Below are 12,588 nucleotides of genomic sequence, written 5' to 3' on the forward strand. Positions count from 1 at the left end.
TGTAAAATTATGTCTATCTTTCCCACTGTGGAATGCAACTAAAGCAGCTATTTCATTCGTCGAAGGCAACTCATAATGTTTTATTTTTATCATATTCAATGAGATGAATTTGAAAATTTTCTTCACCAGTACTCTCGTACCTATCCCTTGCTTTTCTAAATACTTTTGCTTGAACATCAAATTCATCAACCATCTTAATTATAATACTGTTTATTCATCAAGCTCATCAGTTCCATCTTGATTCATGATTGCAAGTCGATTTTTTTAACTCATTTGCTGTATCAAATATATACATTTGAGAGAATTTAGGCTCCTCCTCTTCACCTGGCAATAAGAATCTCATTCTATCATAATTTTCTCCATGTATCTTAAAACAATACAACCCATATGTATTTTGCACCGAATAATCAAATTTTGCACCCATAGAAGTGAAAGCAAAATAAAGTTATAAGCTCGTATATTTCTAAGAAATAATGGATCACTGAGAAGTTTATTGTATACGGATGGAGGCTCATGGGCAATTTTGATAGTGATAGAAGACATTTTTTTGCAACAAATTGAAAATATTGGACGTTTAGTAACTTGATCTTGTTCGGAACTTTCGTATAACCAAACCCAAGCATTACAGTCTCCACATTGCATTAAAATATTTTCTGGAACTTTTTTAGATAGTCGACCTTTTTTCCTAATAAAAAAGTATAAACTAATTATTTATTATATCGTGGAATTCAATAGTATAACGATAAATTATATTTATATTCTTACATATGTTTTTTACTCGTTGGAATGTTTACATTTGATATTGTATAAACTTGACAATCTGAAAATTGTTAAAAGTAATTGATTTTGTTACAGAATTTTTTAATTTTTTTAAAATAGTATATGAAAAACAATAACTACTAACCATTGATCGCTGATTGTTTAGAACTACTCCCCACTTCCATTTTATAATATTAATTTTTTATTTTTATTTTTATCTGTTGCAAACAATAATTTATCATGTTGTCAGCCGAAAGCTTATCAAAGAAAATAACATAACACATTGTAAAAAATAAGTTCTTGCTAACGTAATGACTGAAATATAACAAGTTTCGATCAGCCGGCTAAATATGTAAATGTCTTGAACAACTAAATTAATGGTTACAAATTTAAGTATACCCAATAATTAATTGTTAATCAATTCCCTTGAATTACTTAAAAGTAATTTTAAAAAATAGTATTCTACTAATAATGCAAAAATAATTTTAGTTAAATTTACCTTTTTGATCACAAACTATTGATTCTAAAGGTTCGATGCTATTAACAGCTGATGTTAAATCATTTGAAACTGTGTTGGAAGAGTCCTCTCTAATACATTTATCAGGAGAATTGTATGCTTCAGTAATAGAACGTTTAGTTATTTTTTAAACTTTTTATAAATTGACAGTTTTAAATCGCTAACCTATTTACAGTTAATAAAAAAATACTAGTATTAATCATGCTCTTTTTGAGTGTGCACGTTCGCGTATGGTATGAGAGTTAGCTCCGGTCCAGGTGTCTTTGACTGGTTTCCCTTTTGGATCCGTGTATTCAAACTTAGCTTTTCTTTATTCCAATACTTTTACACATCCGGGGGGACCGGGTATTGGTTATATATTGCCTTGGATTTTGTGGACAATTTGGAAAGATATGAATAAGAAGGTCTTTCAGGGGATTGAGGCAGAGCCAAATGATATTATGAATCAGACGACAAACGATAAACTTCTTTGGGAGGAGGCCAAATCTGTTTCTGAAAATTACTTGGTTCCCAAGGTTATGGAGGAAAGAAGTTCTTTGTCTCGCTGCCAGGTCGATGGTTCCTGGAAAGGTTCGGATCCGCTGGAAGGTTTGGGTTGGTGGTATGGTAACAATGATGATAGGACGCTACTTATGGGGGCTCGCAGTTTGCGACGTAGCCCCTCTCCTCTTCACTCGGAGTTACAAGCTTTGTTATGGGCTATGGAGTCTCTTAGGGCGCTGGGGATAGATTGTCTCAATTTTGAGCCTGATAGCTCCGAATTGGTGGCGATGGTACAAGCACCCGACGATTGGCCAGCCTTCTCCTCCTTGCTAGAAGATTTCCATTCTCTAAGAGCATCATTCTCATCCTTTACCCTGTCCCAGATTCTGAGGACGTCAAACACGCAAGCAGACTGCCTGGTCCGCTCTTCTAGATCTTTAGTTTCTGAAATTACTTCTGTAAACTCTTCTCCTCCAATTTGGGCAACCAACTTAGAAGTCACCTTTTAATTTATTTAAATGTTTGGTTGAAAAAAAAAAAATACTAGTAATGAACAGTCATCAATATATACAGTTGTATTTAACCAACATGACTATTTAATGTCAGTTAAATTAATGCACTGACCGAAAATCGAACATTTATCATAAACCATATAGTTTTAATAAAAAAACTATGTACGCTGGTATTAGCAAATTAAAAATATATATATGTATGCTATAATTAATTCATAAGAACATGCACACTATGATTATAAACTACATTTTAACATTAATTATGATAGTATATGTTATGATCTACTATACTAAACGGTGTAACTATTCGTAACACCTGCTCACACTTCACAATTACAATGAAGAGTATTTTTGATAGTTTAAAATAAATTTTCATTTGTTCAAACAAAAAAATGATTACTTCGTTTTGTAAGATTAATCTTCATATTTTTATAGCTATAACTCTACCTCTTCTCATTTTAAATTTCTTCTGCAAACAAACATAAAACATTAAATTCTTTTTAAAAAAAATTCTTTGATGTTATAAATAATTATTATATTATTTTTTGATAGTTATATTGTTACCAGACTCTATATAACAATATCGATCTATATAATATAAAGCAAACACCACATAATATACGTTTCAAATGTGATTTACAAAGATAACTCAAAACGACAACACGGACAATTGTTAATTGTTTCTTCTAACCACCTAACAATACATTCAGCATGAAATACATGACCACAAGGCAGTTCTAAAAGATTTGTTTATAAACAAATGGCGCACATCATACGGTCTTTTTCCACATTGGTTTGTTCTGCTATGTTTACTCTCCGTAAATAATCAACTGACTCTTGAGTAGCAGGCTTAGGCATAACATTGCATGTATCAATAGAACTCAGACTCGCTTGTTGCTCCCAAATATTATCATCACTACAAGAAAAACATACATTGTTAGCTCGGAAAATATGCTATCATATGTAATACATAGCGATTTCATAAATGATATGATATCGGCAGCTATGGTAGATACCCCATCTACGATAGCGTTATTTTTCTGAGCTATAATAAGTTCCTATACAATAGCGTTAGTTAAATGTTTTAATTTAGTGTTTTCGTAGCAATATCTGGATGCCGTAATTTATTTTTTCATAACAATTTATAAAAAAATTTCAATTTTTTCTAACAACTCAAATTGGGTGCTATGATATATCATTGTACAATAGCAAATATTTTTTGCCGTAATTTATGTTTTCATAACTCTTTTTCGTGTTATATTACCTTATTACATAACTAAGTTTATTCGCTATGATGTATATTATAACGTCTTTTTTTTTTGCTATTATAGTTGCATATAACATTTTTCTCCTGCTATTATATAGATGACTTAGTGCTATTATTTGAAACAGAACATGCTATCATATGTAATATATATAATCTGAAATTTCCCGAAAAATATACCATTTATATAACATCTCAAAAGCATTGTGAATAACATCCCAAACACAATTCCAAAACATTCTAAATCACAATACCAAACACAATTCCAAATCCAAAATGCACAACATAAAACATTCCAAATTCGAAATACATAAGACTAGTCTTAAACTAGCTGGACCAAAGTTGCTTCATCCCTGCAATAATGGACATTGTCTTATATCAGTGTTGCACATGAAATACTAAAAGCACAAGGATCACAGTAAATAATACTTACCAAAAGCAAGAGCATCAGTTTACAACAGTCAATAGATGACCAACTGATCAATTGGCCATGCGATAGATGAACCAAGTGCATCTCTCATATACTCAATCTCATCTGATGGCCTCCAAACCGCTGCGTCATCTACCTTGATTATATCTATCCAAACTCGCACAGCGTTAGGACCCAACCGAACACAGTGTACCTTTTGCTCTGGATCAGTTGAATGCACCCGACCTTCAGCAACAACCCGCTTCCTTCCGCTAATATCCATTAACTTACACTTCTGATTTTCCTTGATAGCTCCATTTTTTCGCTGACAATTTGACAATATCAACCAATTACTACAGGAAGGAGACATAACCATAATCAACTTCTCAGAACATATAAATATAAGTTACCGGAGATCTTCGAAGAGGTGACTGTGCAGCTACTTGAGTTTCCATTGCATTAGATTTTTGAACTGTTCTTGGAGACTTCTCGCATGATGCTGAGGTTTGTGTCTTATGCGATTTAGATGCAGACTTTTGAGTAGGAGATAACTGACCTGTTTCATCTAGGTTGTTTTCAAAGACAACTTTGGTGACAGGCCATGCTACAAAAGACAGTAAACAGTCCTCTATGTATGTCACATCTACAGTAGGCCTCCAAATAAATGTGTTGGGTTCGTGTACCACATCAACAAAAACTTTGACACCCTTTGGTCCGAGTCGAAGTCCATTCACTAAAGCTTTCTGATCTTGTGTGTTTCAACGGCCTTCAGCAACAACTATATCATCGTCAGACAGATCAAGTAGTTTGCATTTGTTCGAAGAATTGGTTCTTGTGCCCTGTAAAAAACATTAATAAATCACTTCAGTATTCTAGATGATCTATGATATGTACAAACTGTTTAATACTTAAACAAGATAGAAACTTTACAAGTGGTGTCATATCTTCTTCGTGGTCCCCCTGTTCTAGACTAACACACTTCGTGGCAGGCCATGCAATCATGTGCCCAACAGATTCTTCAATCGTGAACATTTCAGTAGCAGGTCTCCAAAGGAATGCTTCGGGTACAGTGGCAGTGTCAACCAATACTTTATAATCTAAAGGACCTAAACGAATCCCATTCACAACATCATCTGGATCCATCGATATAATACATCCCTCAGCAACATTCGCAGCATCACCAGCCCAGTCAATCAAAACACACCTTGGTTGTGTTTTCTTGTTCACACTCTACGCAAATTTAGATTATTAAAAACAAAAATAGAGTGTATAGTTATAAAGAAATCAATATAGTGGATTATTAATCACTTACCCTTGCAGCTGAGTTTTCACCAACTTCAGCTTCTTGTCTCTGTAAAATGCAAGAAAAATATGAAACAAAGTTTACATCATTATCAATCAGCTTATTGTACAAATAGAATAGTGCATTACCTGGTTCTTCAGATTGAAAATTTCATTTTGTAGTTCAGTAACCTTGTGCTTGAGCTTAATTTGATTCTCTTCCATTTCAACGATAGACTTGTGCTTAACTTGGAAACAAGCTAATTTGGTCTTACTCATATTTCTGCCCATTGCCCTCAATCGATCGGGATTATCTGGTCCTAACAGTTGGGTTAGTGTATCTTGTCCTACATTTGTTGCAACTGATGGATGATCAGCATTAACAAGTTCTGCTGCCTTTTCCTGCAAATGTAGTCATTTACATGTGTAAACAGTATAATTTAAATATAAATTAACGAGTTAATCTAAAAACCTAATTAACGAGCATACTAAATTATAACTTACAATTTTTTCAGCTGCATTTGTATTCACGGGTGTCCCATCCTTTCTAGTACGCGATTTCATCCACACCTTTAGTCTTGACACTTCAGAATGATCTGAACTTTCTTGTTTCTAAACAAATAAACAATATATCATTCAAAATATTTTTTAAGTGCTGAGAATTAACAACGTAATTGCATTAACCTTACCAATTCTTCAGCTAGTCTAACCATTCCTTTGCGACTACAAGTTTGTGGTATCTGTTTGCGTCTCCTTTCCTTATAGCTATCGCTTATGACCTAACACATGATTGTAGATATATCATATTAGATCCAAAACAAACATAAAATTAACTAACTTAATTAAAAAATAATACCTTAAACTCATTGCTAGTTTTGTTTTTCACAAATTTACGCCAACAAGTTATTAACATTCTTGGGTCGCATATTCATCCGTTGTTGGTTAGTGTGAGCCTCCCTAATTTTCTTAACCAGACGTGACTTTGATGACCTCCACAAACCTCCCATCTGTTTAAGCACGGCAGTCTTTTGGTAATCTTCATCTAATTCAAACCTTACCTGTAATCAATCACATTTGAAGAATAAATATTTAAACCAGCTATTAAGTAAGTAGATGTCAAAGTACAGAAAAGTTTACCTGGACAGATTTCCAAAGCACTGTCTTGACATCCTCAGTAATTTTTGACCATTTTTCAACTGTCACAGGAACGTGTTCTCTTACCAATGGACCCAGATACGATGAAAATTTAACAGACCCAGGACCGTAATGTTCTCCCATGAAAGTGAAGTCTACATGTACTCTGCTATTTGGATCCTTGGCGATGTCTTTCATCCTTGTTGGTCCTCGCTTTCTCTTAAGTGTAGCCTGCTCTCCTAAAGGCTGCTCTTCTAAAGGCGGTTCTTGTACAGGTTGCTCTTCTTCAGCCTGCTCTTCTTCAGTCTGCTCTTCTTCAGCTTGCTGTCCTAAAGGCTGCTCTCCTAAAGGCTGCTCTCCTGTAGGCTGCTCAGTTTGTGGAGGCAATGTACACACGAATTCTGGCTCATCAGAGTTCTTTTTCTTTTTTCTGTTCCCTACATTCTTCTTCGGTCGTCCCATGTCAATTCACCTGAAAATAAACAATTACCATGTCATTAATTAATAACCAGTCATGAGACATAGCAAACAATTACCAAGCAGTCATCAGACATAACAAACAAACACAACTACAAATCAAACAATTATGAAGCACTCATCAGACATAACAAATAAACAATTAGAAGAATGTAAATGACTAACAAACTCCATTTCAGACATATATGCCTTCACAATCATTTCGGGCATTTTCAGACGGTAATGGTCCAATGTCTCCAATCCCATCATCCAAATATTTCTTATATCTTCTTGAAGGACCTCGCATAACAACATGCCAACTTGATTCTGCATCTTCCCGTAAGTAAAACACCTGCTTTGCTTGCGAGGCTAATATATATGGATCTCTTAAAAAGGAGACTTGACTATGATTCAAATTAACTAATGTGAAACCATCTTCTACCTTAACTCCATTACCCAACACTGCCCATTGACACCGGAAAAGAGGAACATAAAAAACATTATAATCTAACAGTATGATGTCTATCACTCTGCCGTAGTAGGATACCAAATCAACCACTTGTGAAGTGTCTTTCGCACTAGCCCTACAGACTGACGTCGCCTCATAATAAACCCCACTATTTTGATTTTTCCTATCAACTGATCTTGTATGAAACCGTTGATCATTCACTATGTAACCCGTATATGACCGTGCAGTGCTACGTGGACCATAAGCCAACCATTTTAGAACTTCTCCATGGCAGTCTGAATCAAGTGGTATCTACAACAAATGAAACAAAATAAAAAGTCAGACTTGATGAAACTTAATCAAGTGGTATCAAACATAAACATTAAATAATAACCGAAAATAGTAGAATTGATGAAACTTGCCTGTAGTTTTAACCAAGATGCAAAATTCTCAGTGTGCGTAGCCCATAAAACTGATGCATCACGTCGACATCTTTCATTTGTGTCTTGTAGATACTGAAGATGCTCACTTGTATAAAATTAATAATAATAAGTTTCATGAGAGACTGCAAATGTAATTGTAAATGATAAGCGAAAAAAATATGCTTACTCGATATAAGGTTCAACCACAGCCATATTTTGGATGACAGCAAGATGAGCTATTTTGTTATCCATTTCTGAAAGAGTTATGGAAGTTCCAGCGGATATAGGACGACCCTCTAGAATAGAACTATTATCATAGTCAGTGTTTCTATCTAACTTTTCCTGTACGTTTGTAGACTTCTTTAAGAATTCACTACAAAACTGAATGCATTCTTTGGCTAGATAACACTCAGCAATACACCCCTCTGGTCTCGCAGGATTTCTCACAAAGTCTTTTAGAACTTTCATGTACCTGTGAAATGTTGAAGACTTATAGGTTAGAAATGAACAAAATGAACATATTAACAGTAACAAAAAAGAGACAATTTATACCTCTCAAAAGGGTACATCCATCTAAAATGGACTGGTCCACCTAGCCTAGCTTCCCTTCCTAGATGAACCGTCAAGTGCACCATGATATCGAAGAAACTTGGCGGAAAAAATCTTTCAAACATGCATATCGTTTCAACAACCTCAGCTTCCATTACCAAAATCTGCTCTCTATCAATTACTCGCTGACACAAGTGGTTGTAGAATGCACATAAGCGTACAATCGCTAGCCTAGGACCTTTTGGCAACAAACCTTTAAGTGCAATCGGAAGGAGTTGCTGCATTAACACGTGATAGTCATGTGATTTCAGACCTGTTACTTTGCAGTCGTCTAAAGATACGCCTCTCGCTATGTTTGAACAGTAGCCATCTGGTCCTTTGAAATCAACAAGACGACTACATAATATTTTTTTCTCTTTCTTTGATAAAGACCAAGGAGCTGCAGGTAGATATGTTCTTTTCCCTTGAATCCTAGGGTGCAAATCCTTCCTAATACCAAGATTCTCCAAATATTTATGGGCATTTAGACCATCCTTTGATTTCCCACAATGTAACAAAGTAGAGAGAATACTTGCAGCCACATTCCTTTCTACATGCATAACATCTAAGTTATGCCTCACAGGAAGATCCTAAGAAATAAACAGAACAAATACAATAAATAACTATAAGTTTACACAAAGTGTAAATGAAAATAACTATAAAATATGAAAATAAAATTATACCTCCCAATACGGTAACTTGAAAAATATAGACCTTTTCTTCCATCTTGATAACTCTCCCTCATCTACATTTACATCATTTTCTTTATCCTCTTCTGACTCACTAGATAACTCCTCTTTATCAGACTCCATACTAGTACACTCAATCTTTTTCCTCTTGCGCGCAGATCGTTTCCAATTTCCAAAGTCATTTTTGAAATTTTTCAGGTTTTGAGAAATTTCTTGACCAGACAATATCCTTCCTTTTCTCCCATGTTCAGTTTTTCCATCAAACCACGACTTCTTTAATCTGAAACTATGCTTTAGTTGCAGTCTCTTTCGATGGCACATATCGACATGTTTTCGGCTGAACTTCAACCACAAACTGTCTGTATTTTTTCCACATAATGGACAGGCCATCTGACCCTTTACTTTGCAGCCTGCAAGATTCCCATAAGCCGAAAAGTCACTAATCGTCCAAAGCAGCATTGCCTTCAGATTAAAAGTTGATTTACTGAATGCATCATATGTTGTCTCTCCATTGTTCCAGAGATGGTTAAGATCCTCTATGAGCGGCTCTAAGTATACATCAATGCTATTACCAGGCTGTTGTGGTTCAGGTATCAACAATGCAAGCATGATATTCTCCTTCTTCATGCATAGGTTAGGTGGCAAATTGTAGTTTACTAGCAAAACAGGCCAGCAACTGTAGTTGTTGTTCTTCATATTGCATGGATTAAATCCATATGTGGAAAGACCAAGCCGCACATTCCTTTCTTCAGCTGCAAAGGAAGGATATTTGGCATTCATCTGATCCCATGTTACTGAATCCATAGGGTGGCGGAGTTTACCATCGTTGCTCTTGTTAGTCTGATGCCACCTTAAGTCCTTAGCCATCTCTTCGGACCTAAACATTCTCTTCAGCCGTGGGATTATGGGAAAGTAGCGTAACACTTTCTGTGGAACACCTTTCTTTACTTCACCAGTAACCATGTTCGTCTTCCATCTAGAAGCCTTGCATTTAGGACAATTATCGAGCTTCTTGTACTTCTTTCTGAATAAGCAGCAATCATTAACACATGCATGAATCTTCTGGTAGCCCATATCAAATGACTTAAGAAATTTCTTCACCTCATATAGTGATGTGTGTAGCACATTGTCCTCTGGTAACATTTCCGGCAATGTCTCCAGAAGATCATTGAAACTCTTGTCAGACCAACCATTCTGTGTCTTAAGTCTGAATAGGAACACAATTGCCGAGAGTTTACTGTGATTAACACAACTTGGATATAAGGGTGTTACAGCATCTGCAAGCTTTGCAAGAAACTCATCTTCTTTCTTGTCCTCACAGTCTGCAATCTCACCGAGTTCAGCATTTCTAACAAAGTCATCATCCATGAAATCAACAGCTTGATATAACCCATATATCTCATCATTAAACTGACTGGCATTATTGTCACCTTCAACCCCAGACTTTAACTCTCCATGATGATACCAATCTGACCGCCACTTATAAGCCTCATCCATACCCCTTGTAACAAGATGGTCAACTACAACACTGGCTGAGTGACGATCAATGTTACGACAGTCAATGCAAGGACATATAATCATATCACCATCTCCAAAAGCAGCAGCCACAACTCGTACAAAATTTGAAGCCCCTCTCTCGTAAGCTGGATCAGCTCTTCATTGCATAATTGAAGAGAAAAAAAAGGTAAACTCTCTAAACCCCTACTTAAGCTAGCCTAACCTGAATAATTTATGCAATGATATACCTGCAAAGATGCACCCAATCCTTGTCCACCATTATATGATCTAACCTTACTACATAAACAACATATACGATTTATTGACAGAATCTTAGACATGAATCACAATGACACACACATATATCGCATATATTAAATCAATAGCAATCACAAACACAAAACAGTATTTAGACAACTATATCGCATATATTAAATCAATAGCAATCACAAACAGTATTTAGAAACAACCAAACAGAAAAAAAACAAAACAATATATACACTTAGCAAGATTGTTCAATACACATAAGAGACAGAAAGAAAGAAGCAACTAACCTGTCCTGTAAATGGAGATAAATAAACTCTTGTTCAGTTCCAAGATGTACACTTAGCAACACTTGCAAAACATAATTAGAGAAAGAGTATAAGTTTCAAATCGGATACATAACAAAATGGAAGAGACTAATCTATTGCATGTCGAAGAATAACTGTGCATTGTTCCAATTTCATAACTGTGAATCAATTTCATAACTAATCGGATAGTAATTGAAAAAATCTAGAAGAAATCAATTGAAAAAATCTATTGCATGTCCAAAAATCAAAACTTATATAAAACAATAAAATGAGGAAGAAAACAACCTTCGAGTGGAGCTCAAATCCAGAAGTTAACTCCGGCGGTTCTTCAGAGGGCGGTGATGGCGACGGCGATTGGCGAACCAATTGGTATGTGTAAGAGATTTACGGGTAACTGGGAGAGAGACTCAAACAAACCAAAAGAACGGCAACGGCGGTGCTTAATTAAATCCTGCGGTGCTTCAGAAGCGGCAACGGCGAGGAATTGCCTCTCGAGATTTTAGGGTTTCGAGAGAAAAGGGGTGAAGTGAAGGAGAGAGAGTGCGATAAGTGAAGCTAAGTGTTTAGTATTTTTATTTTTTTGGTAAAATTTGCTAAGAGTTTGGCGGAATAAGTGATTTTAGTTCCCGCTTCTTAAAAACACTATTATAGCGTTTATACAATGCTATCATATGGTAACAAAATTATAAATTACACTTCGATAGCAGTTTTGAAATTCATGCTATTACGAGGTGCTATCAATGTATATAATTTTTATAGTGCATAGATAGATATATCTTGACAAAGTTCACTGTTAACGATATCGTGATGATGCTTGACTGTGAGTAATTAATCAATAGGCCATGTTACTCCTTTAGCAATTTCTGTAAGATTTGAGAAAACTTTATTTGTTGTTCCAACTCCTTCCTCTACCAACATGCGAAATAAAGCTTGTTTATTTTCTGCTAAATAATCTGAGATGAATTCAGATGTTTTGAAATAAAATGACTTCAATGTTTCCATCGATTCCATGATGTCGGTAAACTTGGCATATATGATAAGTGAACCGCCGATCAAATCATTGACTGGCTGTTCAACGCTGGCACTTAACTAAATAATGTCTATAAACATAAAAAATAATATCAATACAAACCCATGATAATACAGAAAAATCCTTCAATTGAGAAGTTTAAGAAAACATGGTCGAAATAGCGGTTCCATTAACTATATGAGCTTGCTCTATAAACATACAAATCAACATCAAAACGTACCCCTGATAATATAGTAAAAACCTTCTTTGAAAAATTTAAGAAAATATGGTCGAAAAAATGATGCAAACGTCATAAAACCCTTTTTTAAAACGGGTGTTAGAAAAATAAATAAATGAATACAAGAAATTGGAGTAAATATTAGAAAAGTAAACTAAATACAATCTCTTATATAGTATTAAATTTTTATGAAATAAGAGTACGTAAAAATCTCAAAAATAGTTTTATTAAAAAAGACTATCTACTATATATCACCGAATATTTGAATAAAAGGCTATCAATGAATCTAATTTATTTAGTTTTCAAAGAA

At 34.9% G+C, this 12,588-nt stretch overlaps 2 protein-coding genes and 1 pseudogene across 3 annotated transcripts; 1 reads left to right on the plus strand and 2 right to left on the minus strand.

Moving 5' to 3' along the window:
* The first annotated feature begins 1,668 nt into the window (after positions 1-1,668).
* On the plus strand, positions 1,669-2,268 carry LOC147944138 (uncharacterized). Its single transcript, XM_087512475.1, has one exon. It carries the CDS (start codon positions 1,669-1,671, stop codon positions 2,266-2,268), a length of 600 nt encoding a protein of 199 aa, XP_087368601.1.
* A 1,728-nt stretch (positions 2,269-3,996) lies between these two features.
* LOC147944139 (uncharacterized) lies at positions 3,997-10,764 on the minus strand. Of its 2 annotated transcripts, XM_087452756.1 has the most exons (7): positions 8,957-10,051; positions 8,238-8,863; positions 7,873-8,157; positions 7,686-7,791; positions 7,365-7,575; positions 4,377-4,581; positions 3,997-4,297 (listed from the first exon to the last, which is right to left on the minus strand). In XM_087452756.1, the coding sequence occupies exons 1-7, from the start codon at positions 10,034-10,036 to the stop codon at positions 3,997-3,999; spliced, it is 2,814 nt and encodes a 937-aa protein (XP_087308882.1). In that variant the 5' UTR covers positions 10,037-10,051. The 2 variants fall into 2 exon arrangements, with proteins under 2 accessions (XP_087308882.1, XP_087308883.1); XM_087452757.1 differs by lacking the exons at positions 3,997-4,297; positions 4,377-4,581; positions 7,365-7,575; positions 7,686-7,791 and adding an exon at positions 10,708-10,764 and having other exon boundaries at positions 7,869-8,157; positions 8,957-10,616.
* Positions 5,138-6,503, minus strand: LOC147944140 (uncharacterized; annotated as a pseudogene).
* Positions 10,765-12,588: the final 1,824 nt, after the last annotated feature.

This window comes from Camelina sativa, chromosome 5 (genome assembly GCF_030686135.1).
Source record: "Camelina sativa cultivar CO46 ecotype springtype chromosome 5, ASM3068613v1".
NCBI classification, from domain to species: domain Eukaryota; kingdom Viridiplantae; phylum Streptophyta; class Magnoliopsida; order Brassicales; family Brassicaceae; genus Camelina; species Camelina sativa.